Source organism: Aedes albopictus, chromosome 1 (genome assembly GCF_035046485.1).
Source record: "Aedes albopictus strain Foshan chromosome 1, AalbF5, whole genome shotgun sequence".
NCBI lineage: Eukaryota > Metazoa > Arthropoda > Insecta > Diptera > Culicidae > Aedes > Aedes albopictus.
Window position 1 is genome coordinate 70562446 of NC_085136.1, and position 15648 is coordinate 70578093.

The 15648-nt window shown below is 41.2% G+C and overlaps 2 protein-coding genes across 2 annotated transcripts in view; both read right to left on the minus strand.

The window, feature by feature from the left end:
* LOC115269089 (diacylglycerol lipase-alpha) overlaps positions 1 to 14973 on the minus strand; it is a 430920-nt gene extending 415947 nt beyond the window's left edge. The window contains exon 1 of the mRNA XM_062844784.1: positions 14172 to 14973. The gene's annotated coding sequence lies outside the window, so the exon portion shown is untranslated. The remainder of the gene's footprint in view (positions 1 to 14171) is intronic.
* LOC109397180 (fatty acid hydroxylase domain-containing protein 2-like) lies at positions 445 to 2784 on the minus strand. The gene is made up of 3 exons (XM_019669515.3): positions 2262 to 2784; positions 1391 to 2021; positions 445 to 690 (listed from the first exon to the last, which is right to left on the minus strand). The coding sequence occupies exons 1-3, from the start codon at positions 2344 to 2346 to the stop codon at positions 549 to 551; spliced, it is 858 nt and encodes a 285-aa protein (XP_019525060.2). The 5' UTR covers positions 2347 to 2784; the 3' UTR covers positions 445 to 548.
* Positions 14974 to 15648: the final 675 nt, after the last annotated feature.

Sequence of the window (15648 nt, forward strand, 5' to 3'; positions counted from 1 at the left end):
TTCAGTCAGCTATAATATAAGGATAATTAAAAAAATATTGACATGTCACTTTTGAGGGAAAATCTATATTTTAGTTCAAATTACAAAAACCAAACAGTTTTTTTTACCGTTCATATTTTCTCCATATAGCACCAACAATTGTCTAAAACTTCGCCGAAGACACCAAACCGATCGGACAAACCGTTTTCGAGATACAATTTTTTGAAGATATCATGTGCATTTGTCATAGGCCCTTCTCATAAGTAAAGCTAGATTCAAAATGGCGAACCAAGTATGCAAAACGGCGTTTTTCTCCCCCAAAGACTTGTATGCAAGGTTTCATCCAAATAAACATATATGAAAATTACTCGTTGCTGAACTGATATGGAACCGCTCAGGTAAAAAAAATCACGAGCGGTGAAAAAGAGGCGCCGGGGGTTGGGATGACAAAATTAAGTCTACGTAGTTTATGGACAGCGACTGTATTATCGTTTAGTAACATAATCGAGACATTTATTATATTGAACAAGTTTATCATCATTTCTCGCCAACCACAGCTGTCACCTATTTCACTTGTCCGGAACCAGCTCTCGAGCTGATTTCGTCGACCACAACCACCTGTGCCGCAGACATTGTTTACTTTTACGATACTGCTTATCGGTCCCATGTAACCAATCCAGGTAGCCAAACGTTCCGAAACATTCTGTGAACCTGCGAAAAGATGATTTCACATAAATTTAGAGAAGCCAAACATCAACAGATAACCAGTATAGAATGTTTCCAGAAAGCTGTGTAAGATCTTCCTTGAGTGTTTCACTGAGAACACTAGCGCCACTCGCTGTGCAAGGTTGAGTCAATTAGTGGTGAATACAAATATTCAGATGAGTATCATATACACTATTAATAACTTGAATGCAACGCAAATAACAACATCATGGGGAAGCAGCAATAGGCCTTTTCAGTTGACAGGTCCGTGTATACCACTGTTTACAAGTGCCTAACAAAGGCGCAAACGCTGGACAGCCATTTTCGAACTGTCAACATCTTCTAATTAGGCCTATTCTTTATTACACCAACGAACCTAACCTCAAAATGACTGACAACTCTCAGGTCATTTTGACAGATGTAACATGAGCATAATAAGATCGGTAAACTAGAATATATCATCCGCCTTTTTCGTGCATGTATGTGGTCTATCAAAATGATCTAAGAAGTGTCAAACATTTTCATGGCTAGCATTGTTGGTGTAATGTAGAATTGGCTGGTTTCTCCTGTAGATGTCCGTGGTGAGTATGACATATTCCTAGTCACCACTGATTGCCACAACACACCGATAGGTTGCGCTAGTGTTTTCAACGTATTTCACTTCGAATTCTTGCACAACTTGTTCTCTGTGCCGAATCCTACTCACTTGGCATGATGGTAATCGTGATACTCCGAGCTGGGGAAAAACGGCAAATGATACCCACAATGATCCCGCACCGTATTGACAATCACCAGCGGGAACCACAGGGCGGCCGTTGCCAGGTGACTCTTCATCAAGTGAATCCCTATGATCGGCGGAATCATGTTGCTCAGTATGTGTTCCACCGGATGGCAGTACATGGCAGCCCAGGCAAAGGGGGCCGTCCACTCGTGGTGCTTCTTGTGGACATACCGATAGAGGGGTCTCAGGTGCAAAAACCGATGAATGTAGTAGAATCCCACTTCGGCAAAGAACAAGCAGACACACAGATCGCGAAGCACTTCGAAGGTACTCGGCAGGACTCGAACGTCCGGAAGGTTGGATTTTCCGGCCGTGTGGAACCCGATGTAGGTCAACGGAACTCCGATGACGGTTTGGTTGAAGAGAATCGTTTTCATCACTCTCCACAGGCCGGTCCATTCCAGCGGTTCGTTTGTTCCGGGTTGTGTTTTGAACTTCCGCAACCAGCGAGGGCGGTTAGTGACGTCCATCAGGACAAACAAGCCTCCAAAAAACCAGAAGAAGCCATTGACCCAGGTGGTTAAGGCCCATACGTACAGGAACTCCGGTTCATCACCTGCCAAATATGAAACCGATCAGGTATTGCTTAAAGCCAGATGTACAGACACAGACATCCAGGTATTGTTTTAAAAGCGCGGAACGGTTTAACAAAATGGTAAATATGACGTTAATCCAAGTATTCATATTCAAAATCAAAAGATATCAAAAAAATCACTCGAATATACGGTTCAAATGATCTGCACATACATAGACCTTAATCCTGGATGTCTGTATTCTGCACCGCAAGTTAACGTACCGATCGTATCGAGCAAGGAGTTCCATCGATCTTGCAGAAACGTTGACTCAGTGCCGTTGCGTAAGCCGATGTCAATTGGTTCCATGTTGGATGATGCTTCCGACGCACGGTTCGGTTGGTGTCTAACTTGACATACTTTCCGATTGAGACTGAGGAGCGAACGAAGGTTTTCCGATAGACCGATGCATTGTGGCACTGTTTACTGGATAAACTATGTTAACCCTCGCACGCGGGTTAAAACCGGGACGACGGCAGTACAAGATAAGATTAGATGCCGGGGAGTTTTCCCCCTCGGTTGAAGTTACCCTGTGTGGGATCAGGTGTCGAAGGGGTTCAATGGAGGAGGAAGCATACGAATCTATTTGGCACATTTCGTACACCTATCGGAATCGATATCTAGCGAATTAACCAAATTTTATTATTGATTAGAATTTGTTATCACGCTTAGGTTTGTTTGGAAATTAGATTTGAAGTGATTGAATACTAGTTTGTTGCATTCCTAGTTAGAATAGTCAGAATGCCTATTTATCAACATACTGCAGTGAGTCATGAAGCCCAATAAGGTATATGCACATCTCTAATGCATTATACTATGCAAATTCCATGGTGAAATTTGTACATCCTTCTGAGATTGTTGCTGGATATCAGTTCTATGTAATTATAGCACGAAAGTCGCAAATTATACAAAAAAAAGGCGGACCTAAACCTTGGCTGACAACACCTCTGCATAAAAAGTACTTGCTATTGAAGGTTCGGTACGTGCAACTACAGATGCCTCACCACAACATAAATCAGAATATACACTTCTTCAGTATTTCCAATAACTCACGGTATTTACGGCAACCTCAGTTCAGCAACTCACGCAGAAATAAGCCAGTCACCATTATTGTATTCTGCGCGTTGTGCACTTTCTAACGGAGTTTACGCGCTATCAATAGCTATGATAAGCAAATTCCCGATTTTGATTTACTGCCTGCGGTTTGTTGAGTCAGCGCCATTTTCCCCTTCCTTCTAGGGCTAGACTGCCAGTCCAAGCGAGACTTGCTTACGTTCAGTCCCATAGTGGCGCATAGGGCTGAAGTGAAAGATCTTCATCCAGGGCGGTTGTCTGTCATGCCTTTGACTTGTAACTTGGTTATATTTCTACCTAATTCATTGTTGAGGCTGCGCCGTCATGAGCCTCTGAACCTACTTCTGCTGTGATGTCGACTTAAACTCACAAAACCAGCCCCTTTTTACTTCTCCAGCATGTAGGTACTTTGTTTTTGGCGCGATCACCTTCAGTTCGACCTTTGCTGCTTCACGTTTCAGGTGGGTGTACAGTGCTGCCACCATTCCAAATGTTCTAGCAGTAATGTCCATGTCATCCCCAAAAATCATGCCCAGGTATTGAACCTGGCTCGATGCATCACACTTTCCAGGGCGATGTTGAACAACAGGCATGAGAGTCTATCACTTTGTCGTAGTCACCATCAAAATTCGATCGAACTAGACAGATAGTTGGAAACCATAGCGCAGTTGTGTACACCGTCTATACTGTCGTATACCGCTTAGAAGTCGATGGTGGGTGCGTTGGGGCCTGGAAGTTGAGAAATTTTTGAAGGATTTGCCACATGGTGAGATCTGATCCGTTGTCGAGCGGCCCTCTACGAAATCGGCTTGATAACTTTCCACAAACTCATTCATTTTAGGTGAAAGACGATGGAAGATGATTTTGGATAGCACTTTGTAGGCGACATTCCAAACTGTGATCGCTTGGATTTTCTCACACTTCAGTTTGTCACCGTCGTTCAATTCCTTGAGAAATTTCTTATATGAATTCTTGGAGCAATCCCTTGAAGAATTCCAGGAAAAATCTCCAGCGCAACTCTGGGAGGAATTGCTTGAGAAATTTCTGAACAAATCCCTTGAGAAATTCCAGGAGGATTTTCTGGAACAACCCCTGGAAAGAATTTCTGGAGGATTCCCTGGTGGAACCTCTGGGAATATCCCTGGAGAAATTCGTGGAGAAACTCCTGGAAGAATCCCTGAAAAATTCTTGAAAGTATTCCTAGAGAATTTCCTGGAAGAATCTCTGAAGATATCCCTAGAGGATTTCCTGTAGAAATTCCTGGACGAATTGCTGACATTCAGGCCCGGATTAAGGATTGTGGGGGCCCGGGGCCCGAGCGGATGTGGAGGCCCCTCGGAGAGATGACCAAAAATGTGTTTTCATATTTTCGAACAATACTTGAGCAATATGAGAAAAATAATGCTTATGTTAGCAACCAAAAGTTTTTGTGGGGGCCCCTAAAATGTGGGGGCCCGGGGTCCGGGCCCCCCCGGCCCCCCCTTAGATCCGGCCCTGCTGACATTATTTCCAAAGGATAATAGGAGTAATTCCTGGAGAAATTCTTGGAGGAACTCCGGAAGAAATTCCTGGGACATTTCCTGGAGGAATTCCTGGATAAAAACCTCGAGTAATGAATGAAGGAATTCCTAGAGGTATTCCTGTGGGAATTGCTGGAGGAATCTCTAAAGGAATTCTTGACAGAGTTACTGGATGAATATCTAGAGGAATCTCCAGAGAAAATCTGGGTAATTTCTGTTATTTTTATATTTCTGAAAAAAAAAATCCCCTGAGAAATTCATGCAAGCATTTGTAGCGGAATTTCTGGAGGCATTCCTGGAGAAATTCTCGAAGGAATTCCTGATTCCTCCCTGGAGGAATTTTTGAAGGAAACACAGAAACACAGAAGATATTCCTGGATGAATCCTTGGAGAAATTCTTGAAGGAAAATCTTGAGGAATCCAGGAAGCAATCCCATGAGGAATTTAATAACAAATTACTGTTAGAATTTCTGTAGGATTACAATTTGAAGGAATCCATGTCTGCAATAATTTTTAGACGAATTATTGTTGGAATCTTTGGACAGACTCCCAAAATAATGTTTTGTGCAATGTTTTAAAGAACTCCTGGATTAATTTTAGGCTAATCTCTGGTAAAATTTCTTGTTAGGGTTTCTGGAAAATATTCCTGCTGAAATACTTGGAATTATTCCAGATTGAATTTTTACAACAATCTCTTGTGGAATGCTTAATGAAATATATGGAGAAATCCCTGAAGAAATCTCTGAAGGAACACTTGCAGAAAAACCTAAAAGAAATTCTGTTGACATTACTTTGGGAATCCCTGGAGAAATTCCTGGAGGAATCCTTGAAAAATGGACTGGAACAATCACTGACTGGAGGAACCACTTAAGATTACCCAGGGGAAATCACGGAGGAATGTCTGGTGAAACCCATAGAGGAACTCTTGAAACATTCTCTGGAGCAATCCATGCTGGAATAACTGAAGAAAGCTATGAAAAAAATCCTGGAGGAGTTCGACGATGCATCCTTGCAGAAGTATCTGTAAAAAATTCTGAAGGAATCGTTGGAGGAATTCTTGAAGCTTTTCTTGAAACAAACTCTAAAAAACTAACTGAACCCTGCACGGTTCAGAAACATCTGGAAAAGCCCCTTGAAGAATTACAAAAAGAATCCCTGGGGAAGTTCCTGAAAAAATGCCTAAAGGATTTTTGGAGGAAGAATTCGTAAAGAAATCCCAGCTATTTTACTCTTAGCATGGCGTTTGTTTGGATACTAATAAAAATTCGTGTAGCAGTAGCGCACAACTTCACCCTATAGCAGCACATGTTCTACAAAGTCCTTCTTTTTCCCCACCTTAACCGGTTCCAGCAAAGCTGGAAAAATTTTGCATGCTGTTTTTGTATTCCATGAATAAACATCACAACATTTAGCCATTCAACCAAGCTTATTTTTTGGTAAAATTATATGATAAGATTGGAGTGGTGCTCTTGGAGAAATCCTTGGCGAAATTGTTTGGGGTTCTCGAGTAAAAATGGTTTAATCATTGTGGATAAAAACCCTAATTATTAGAATCAGTGACCCCACACCGATGAATCACCTTAATTTTGTACACTATTTATGAATCACCATGTTGATCAAATGGAGTGATCCATAAACTGTGGTCATTTTTGCCGATTCATAAATTGTGGGGTCACTGTAGTTGGTTTTCCAAAATATGTTTTTTTCTGAAACACTGAATTATTGATAATCTTTGAGTTGGCTTAAATTTAAAAAATCTGATGGCCAGGGGGGCACGAAACCCCTTTCCTCCCCACTGCTCCCCTCTGGCTAGGCCCATGATTGCGAGTTGCGTTGAGCTTCTAGTAATCAGAACTTCCATGTTTCTGGAGAACGGCACAGCAGATCCATTTTTTTGCACTCCGTTTCTTCCAGAAGGCGTCTTTCACCAATTTTTTTTTGAAACCCGAAACCCGAGACGGATTTACTGTTTTCACTTCTGTTTATAATATTCCAGATTCTGTCGGGTTTCATGCTGCAGCATTACCACCCACTCTCCGTTCTTCTCCTCCAAAATCGCTCTGCACTCAACGTCGAATCATTCCGCCCGTTGATCTCGTTCCACGTACCTGATGATGCTGTCGACTGCGTCATTGATGGTTGCTTTTACTGCACTCTAGCAGTCCACTAGGGGCTGTTAATAAACCACGTAGATCAAATTTGGGGCATCTCAGAATCGATGAGTCGTAGGCCATTTTCATTTGTCAGCTGGTGGGCGCTGAACTTTCCTAACGTCGATCTGATTTCCTCCTCCTGGAATACAGAGCGTTTAGATCTCCTATAATGATCTTGACGTCGTGACTTGGGAGGCGGTCATACTCTCGTTCGAGCTGCGCGTAGATCCAGGGGAAATTTAGAGAGCTTTCATGGGCGTATCAGGAGGATCTCAAAGGAGTTTCGAGGTATTTCGAAGCATTTCGGGTGGTTTCCGGATATTTTCAAAGAGGTTCCAGGGTGTACCACCTTTACAATATCTGTATCTCAGAGAATGAGATAAAGTCAAAGGCGAACGTCGTTACCTCTCGAAGAGGAATGTAGACGAACAAGCGAAATATATGACAGAGTAATGTTTTAACTGCAGATCACACAACTGTGTATTGTTGGCCGTTCCGATGCCTCATCGTTTATTACACAGGGATTTTCAGAAGGAAGATTTGGCTTCAGAGGCGTTTAGGGGATTTCAAGTAGTTTTATGCAATTCAGTGAGTTTTGGGAGGCTTTCCTCCTACAACTCCCAGATGTGCAACTTCGATTGTTCTGGTCAATCACGAAGTAACAACTACGATGTGTACGGTTATCTTTGTTTTGCTTGCTTTGCTTTGCTTTGCAGGGCCCATATAGCCGAGGCGGTAAACGCACGGGTATTCAGCATGACCATGCTGAGGGTGACGGGTTCGATTCCCGGTCGGTCCAGGATCTTTTCGTAAAGGAAATTTCCTTGACTTCCTTGGGCATAGAGTATATTCGTGCCTGCCACACGATATACACATGCAAAATGGTCATTGGCAGAGGAAGCTCTCAGTTAATAACTGTGGAAGTGCTCATAGAACACTAAGCTGAGAAGCAGGCTTTGTCCCAGTGAGGACGTTACGCCAAGAAGAGGAGAGGAAGAGGAGAGGAGGAGCTTTGCTTTCCTCCTACAACTCCCTGGAGCATTTCACCTGAAACGGCATTGGAACCCCCTGAAACTCCCTGAAAATCTTTGAAACGCCTTGAAAGCCCTGGAACATTCCCGCAAATCGCCTCTTAGAGAGATCCCTACAGAAACTTCTCGAGAAATCACTGATTGAAATTTTAGAGGAATTCCAGAGGGATCCCCAAAAGAATCATAGGGGGAGTTCCCGAAGGAATTCCAAGAAGAATCCCCGAAAGAATTCTAGGAAATAACCTTCGATGAAAATTCCTGGAGGAATCCCCGAAAGAATTCCAGCAGGAATCCCCAAAGAAAATTCTGCGGGAATTTCCAAATGAATTCGAGGAGGAATTTCCAAAGAATTCCTAGGAGGAATCTTCAGAGGATACCCAGGAGGAATCCTCGAAGTACTTCCAGAAGGAATCACATCACCGAAAGAACTTAATGAGGAATCTCCGAAGGAATTCCAGGAGGAATCCCCGAAAGGAATTTTCGAAGGAATTCCAGGAGGTATGTATACCCGAAGGAAGTCTCGGAGGAATCACTAAAGGATTTCCAGGAGAGATCCTCGTAGATCAAGCATTCCCGAAAGAAGTACAGGAGGAATCACCGAAGGAATTTCAGGAATAATCCCTATAGGAATTCCTAGATGCATGCCCGAGGGATTTTCAAAAGGAATCCCCGAATGAATTCCAGGAGGAATCGTTGAGACACATCCAAGGGGAATCTTTCCAGGAAGAGGGAAGCAATTCCAGGAGGAATCACCGAAAGCATTTATGAAAGAATTCCAGGAAGAAATCTGAGAGAATTCTCTTAAAGAAATCCCGGAGGAATTATTGTAGGAACTCCATGACAGATCCTTCAAGGAAGTCCTGGAGATATTCCTGATTATAGCCCTAAACAAATTCTTGAAGAAACTCCTAGAAGGATCCCTAAAGGAACTTCTGTAGGAATTCCTGGAGGAACTTCTAGAGAAAACTCTAGTGTCACTCCTGGAGGCATCCGTGCATCCTCCTGGAAAAACCACTGAAAGCTTCTCCAGGAGCGATCTCAGGAAGAACTCCTGGAAAAATCCCTAGAGGAGCTACTCGAAGAATCCCCTAAGGAACTCCTGAACCAATCTTAGAAGGAGCTCAATACATGAATGAACTTCTGTAAGAATCCTCCTTGAGAGATCCCAGAAAGAACTCTTGTAGGAACCCTTGATGGAACACCTGGAATGATCCCTGAAGGATCTCTTGGAGCTATCCCTGAAAGAACTCCTAGAGAAATCCCTAAAAAACGCCAGGAGAAATCTCTGATTTTTATTCTAGAGGAATTCCTGAAGGAACTTCAGAAGGAATCCCGGAAGCAACTCCTAGACTAATCGCTGAAAGACTTCCTATGGGAATCCCTGAAGGATCTTCTAAATGAATCACTGCTGGATCTTCTAGAGGATGAATCTCTGAAGTAACTGCTGGAGACATTTCGGAAAGTTCTTCTGGAGAAATCCTTGATTGGAATTTTAGAGGATTTTTTGAAGAAACTTTAGGAGAAATCTTTGATGGAATCCTGTAGGAATCCCTGAAAAAATTTCTAGAGATATTCTTGATGGATCTGCTGGAGACATCACTGAATTCCTCTGGTAGCATCTCTCACGTAATGAAAAGATGAGAATCACAGACAAACAGACGTAACATCCAGAACAATTGTCATGAAAATCCATCGTCCAGCTCACACTATCATCACCTGGAGGACATGTTGCAGGAAACACTGCACTGTGTTGTGCAACATCGTCAGCAGAAGGCGCTAGAGTGAAACGTCAAATGTTAAGAAAAACGATGCGTGCGTCTCTGGCTGTGAAGGCAACAACTATGAAGGTTTGAAATGATCGTTAAAAGCGTGATCGTTGGGAATTTTGCCAGAATTACGTATGTTTGTTGTGTGTGAATGATGAATTCTGAATGATGAATCCAATGAAAAAAAAAAATAGTTCCAAGAGTTTCGTATTTGAATGTACACCCCGGAGTGCCATATGAATTTATTCAGAAGTTCTTAATAAGATTCTTTGGCCTAAGGACTGTTCATTTTATAAAGAGGACAAGTTTGCAGCGCTATAAAAAGAAAACGAGTTGTTCAAATCTGAGCAGCCTTCAGTACATTATATTAGCAGAAAATAACCATAATTGAAATGAGTTAACATGACTGAACTTCATGAAAATGTGGCAAAGTGTAAGGAGAGGTCAATTTTTCGATTCTCAAAAAATAAAAATAAAACAAAATTACTGTAAACATCGCTGACTTGGTTACTGTGCTTCATGGTGGTTACCGGAGTCAAAACAGCTTCGTTCTTTGAAGGTTCTTCTAAATAACGATGTAACCCATTGCAAAGTTAACATAACAATGATGTCGACAATAAAACTTCACATGTACACAGTTAGAAAAAATCACCGACTTCGGTTAGATTTTACCGAAATCTCAACCGTTAAGTTTGTTTTACAGGAAAAATTCGGTAAAGGTAGCAACTTTTACCGAAATTCGTTAGAGTTTGATAGATAAACGATAACATTTTACCGAAATTTGGTATTTTTTACAGAATTTCGCTAAAAACCCATTACCGAACGTTCAGCGGTTGAGATTTCGGTAACACAATTAGCTGTGATAGTTATTTTCAAATAAGGAGGAATATCTGAAAAAATCCCTGAAAAATTCCTGAAAGTATTCTTGGAGAATTTCCTGGAAGAATCTCTGAAGAAATCCCTGGAGAAATTCCTGAAGAAATTCCTGACATAATTTCTGAACGATGTCCAGGTGCAATTCCTGAAGAAATTCCTGGGGTAATCCCTGGAGGAATACTTGAAGAAGTCCATAGAAAAAAATCCTGGAGAAATACCTGAAGGAATTCCTAGAGGTATTCCAGTGGGAATCGCTAGAGAAGTCCCTGAAGGAATTCCTGGATGAATCTCTAGAGGAATTCTTGAAAGAATTACCAGATGAATTTCTGGAGAAATCTAGAGGAATTCTGAGAGTTTTATATTTATATTTTTATTATTTTTCAATTTCCAAAAAAAATCCCTTGAGAAAGTCCTGGAAGAATTCTAGAGGAATTTCTGGAGAAATCCTCGAAGATATTACAAAAGAAATCCCTGGAAGAATCCTCGGACAAATTTGTGGAGAAATCCCTGAAATAATCCCTGAAGCAATTCCTGGAGGAATCTCTGAAGGAATTCCTGGTGGAATCCCTGAAAAAAAAATCCTGGGGTAATTCCTGGAGAATCTGCTCGAGGAGTTCCCGGAAAAAATCCTGAAATCACTTAAAGAATTCCTGGAGAAATATCTGCAAAAGTCCAGGAATGTCTAGGACAATTCCTGGTAAAATTCTTGGAGGAATTCCTGCAGGGACATCCTGGAGAAATTCTTGGATAAAATCCTGGAGGAATTCCTGGAGGAGTTGTTGAAGTAATTCCTGGAGAAATCTTTGGAGAAATTTCTGTAGGAATCTCTGGAAAAATCCTTGGAGGAATTTCTTGAAGATTTTTTCATCGTAGGAATTCCTGGTGGAACTCTTGGAGGAATCCCTGAAGCAATTCCTGGAGGAATGCCTTAAGGAAGTCTTGAAGGAATGCATGTAGGAAACACTGTATGAATTCTTGGAGGAATCCCTGAAGAATTCCTGTATGTATTCTTGGAGAGATCCCTGGAGGATATCCTAGAGCAATGCCTGTAGAAATTCCTGAAGGCATTTCCAGAGGAACTCCTGAGGAAATATCTTGAGGAATTCCTAGAGTAATTTCAGGAATCTGTGGAGGAATTTAAGATAATTTTCTGCAGGAATTCCCACAGAAATTCCTCGATAAATTCCTGGAGGAATTTCTGAAGAAATTTCTGGTGGAATTTCCTAAGAAAATCGTAGGGGAATACCAGGAATAATTCCTGAAGAAATCGCAGATGGAATTCTTCAAGAAATTCTGTAGGAATCATTTGACGAGTTTCATGAATCTCTGTAGCAGTTTCTGAAGAAATTCCTAGTGGAATTCCTGGAGAAATTCCAGAAGGAATCGTGGAAGCAATTTCAAGAGGGATTCCTACGGGAATCCTTAAACAGTTCCTGGAGGAAGTACTGAATTAATTCCTGGAGGAGTTCCTTAAAGTATACACGGCGGAATTCCTGAAGGAATCCTGAGAAGAGTACGCGGAGGAGCCGCTTAAGGAATCTCCATAGCAGTTCCTGAAGAAACCCCAGGAGGAATCCTGGAAGCAATTCCAGGATCCTAACGGAAACCTTCAACAGTTCCTGGAAGAAGTATTGGAATAATTTAAAAGTATCCCTGGAGTTGTTCCTGAAAGCATCACAGAAAAAATACCGGGCGAATCTCTGGAAGAATTCTGAAGGAATCCCAGGATGAATTCCTGAATATATCGCAGCTGGAATTCTTGAATAAATTTTAAGAAGAGTTCGTTGAAGAAGACCTTGAGGGATCCCTGTAACAGTTCCTGAAGGAATCTCTGGAAAAAATCCTGCAGAAACCCCGGAATTCCTAAGGGAATCTCTAAACATTTTCTGGAGGAAGTATTTACTGGATTTATTCCTGGAGAAGTGCCTGAAAGAATTTCAAGGAATTCTGGAGGAATCCCAGGATAAATTCTTGAAGATATCGCAGATGGAATTCTTGAATAAATCCTGAAGGAATTCTAAAAAGAGTTCCTGGGGGAATCTTTGGAGAAATTTTTAAAATTGTCCCTGGATTCGTTCTTGGAAAAAAAAAAACACGGAAGAAATTCCCAGGGGAATCCCTGGAGGAATTCCTGGAGAAAGTTTGCTGAAATTCCTGGAGAAAGTCTGAGGAATTCCTAAGAAAGTCACAGGAAAGCTTTCTAATCAAATTCCTGAAAGAATTTCTGTAGGAATAACTAGAAAAAAAAAATGAAGGAATCCATGTCTGCAATAAATACTGAACGAATTATTGTTAGAATCTTTGGATAGACTCCTAAAAGAATGTTTTGTACAATGGTTTTAAAGAATTCCTGGATTACTTATAAGATAATCTCTGGTAAAATTTTCTGAAGTCTGGGAGATATTCCTTCTGAAGTACTTCAAATTATTCCAGATTGAATTATTAGGGCAATCTCTAGTGAAATTCTTGAAGGAATATATGGAGAAGTCCCAGAAAAAATCTCTGAAGGAACACTTGCAAAAATACCTTAAAGATCTCTGTTGACTTTTCTTTGGGAATCCCTCGAGAACTCGGGATTCCTGGAGGAATCCTTGAAAAAAGCACTGGAACATTCACGGGAGGAACCTCTAAAGGTATCCCAGGAGATAATCCCGGAGGAATGTATGGTAAAACCCCTAGGCCTATAGAAATTCTTGAAAAAAATCTCTGTAGCATGATTGAATCACTGAAGAAAACTATGGAAAAATTCCCTGGGAGAATTCGTCAATGCATCTTTACAGAAGAATTCATTTTACGATTTCTTCAGAATTGTTTACAGTTCTGAAGAAATCGTAAAATGAATTCCTGAAGCATTTCTTGGAACAAAACCTGATACAATCGTTATCGGAACCCTGAAAGATGCCCATGGAAGAATTCATGAAAGAGAAATTCCTGGAGAAGTGAGTTTCAGTGCTGGAAAAAAAACAGAACGAAAGTCACAAATTGATATCGACGACCAAACTTTTTCAAGCCTCATTAGGTACGTGTTCGAAATGTTGCTAATTGACAAATTGAGAGATGAAATTTGTGAAAAAAATCTCGTTCTGGTGGGATTGGAACCCATGACTCCGTATTCGCTAGACCGGCGCTTTAACCAACTAAACCACAGAACAGGTAATGATTCTGCGGAACAAAAAGCCAAACTCACTCCGAAGCCACACTGTGAACACTCCTGTTCTGTGGCTTAGTTGATTAAAGCGCCGGTCTAGCGAATACGGAGTCGTGAGTTCGAATCCCACCAGAACGCGATTTTTTTTCACAAATTTAACTCTCAATTTGTCAATTTGCAACATTTTGTGCCTTCTAATTACATATTTTTTTTAGGCTTGTTTCAATCATATCAGCAAATCTGGTAAAATGACAGTAAAGGGCAATATGTATCATTGAATTGTTTTACTATTTAACAATTCATTTCTGTCGTTCATCAAGACCAAAACACCAGCAGCGAACGATATAAACAGCACTCGTCAATAAATCGTTTAAATGCCTGTAATCGTTCCTTCATCGTTCAAATCATGTCTTCTTCACCTACATCCAATCGCGAAGCCATAAAAATGTATAGCAAAGGTTACCTGCATTGCATACCAATGCACCGCAGTTCACAGTACACACCATCTGCATACCCCCATCGTAAGCATTTCAAAAGCAACATCAAAAACAGAGCATAAACAATACCTTATACGCACTCCCGGTTCGCTTCCAAATTCGTTAGAATGGTGCGATGCAATACACACGAATCCAATTAGCAGCCGGTTCCTGTTTGGTTATTATTATGCCATATCCGTCTTCATGAATTCTTCACAGATGCAATCACCGACCGAAATCAGAGACGAAAATCTCTCACTCAAATTCTCACGACTATGTGTATGGATTTTCGATGTCACATTCAACACATTCTCTCCGTTGTCAAAATCATGCATTAAGACGCATTAATCACTTGTGTACACTCGGAGCTGATAAAAGGATTCCCTCGTGTCGCGCAATCCCGTTATCAGTTCGGAACATGTGTGTGACTAGAGAGAAAAAAAAAAATCATTGCGCGCTCCGATGAACGAACGTGATTTACAACACTCTTTCTCGCGCGCTCTCTCTCTCTTTCTCCCTGTTCTATCTTTATCATCCAGCGATTATCACGATGATGATCGCGCGCGCGTAGAAATTTCTTCTTATCACTTATTGACAGGTACTGAAAAACGACCGGTGTGCTAAACAGTGAATTTCGGATATTTTCGTTCACACGAAAATAATCTACTTTACTGACTGATTGGAGTATTGCACAAACAATAACGAAAATGAATCACTTCACTATACGGACGGATACAAAGTTCGACCCGGCTTTCAACGTCGACGTTGTCGTTACCGTCTTGCATTCTACTAGTACTACGACAACGACCGGCGGCAACTTGTACGGTACCTACTGAATGGGTGACCGTTGTTTGTACTTATGTTTCGGTTTGTGGCTGTGATTCTTTATTTTTTTTTTCATGATGCAATGAAATATAGGTAGGTCGATGTCAGCCTGCTGCAAACGGAGGAGACTGAATCGCCGACTGAATCACGTCATTCAGTAATACGCGAAAGGGGAGAGGGCGTCGGGTGAAATGTAATTTTAACGCAAAAGTTTGTCGTACTCTTTAAATTTATCGAAATTTTCATCCAACAACCTCAAGCAGACGAAGTCTGTAGTGGACGAGCGAATGCATCATCAAATTCTTGCTCCAACCAAATAACCAAATCATGCTACAGTAGACGTTCGATAACTGCAACATGTTTACGTTTCACTTAACGAATGAAATTCGATAACTGCAACAACTGACAGACGTCAAAGAACTGTCAGTCGCTGCAGAATGCAACCAATGTGCATTCAGAAAACATCGCACTGCAACAAAAGTGCATACGAATAGCATCGCATCGCTGTTGACATTTGGTTTTGACGGATAGCGGTGCAATACAGATACTCTTCGATATAACGTACCCTCGATATACCGTACCCTCGATATAGCGAATTCGATATAACGTACATTTTGCTTCGATATAACGTACAACATTGAAAATTTTTATTTTTCCCAGGAATAACCCTTAGATAAACTACGAAATCACTCAAATGAATGTTTTATTGCAGCATTAGCCTTGTTGCCCAGAATTAGCGCAG

Coding starts and splice junctions, on each gene's coding strand:
- LOC109397180 (XM_019669515.3), bottom strand. CDS start 2,346: ATGGAACCAATTGACATCGGCTTACGCAACGGCACTGAGTCAACGTTT. Junction 2,022..2,261: donor CTCCTTGCTCGATACGATCG/GTACGTTAACTT, acceptor CATATTTGGCAG/GTGATGAACCGGAGTTCCTG. Junction 691..1,390: donor CACGATTACCATCATGCCAA/GTGAGTAGGATT, acceptor ATCTTTTCGCAG/GTTCACAGAATGTTTCGGAA.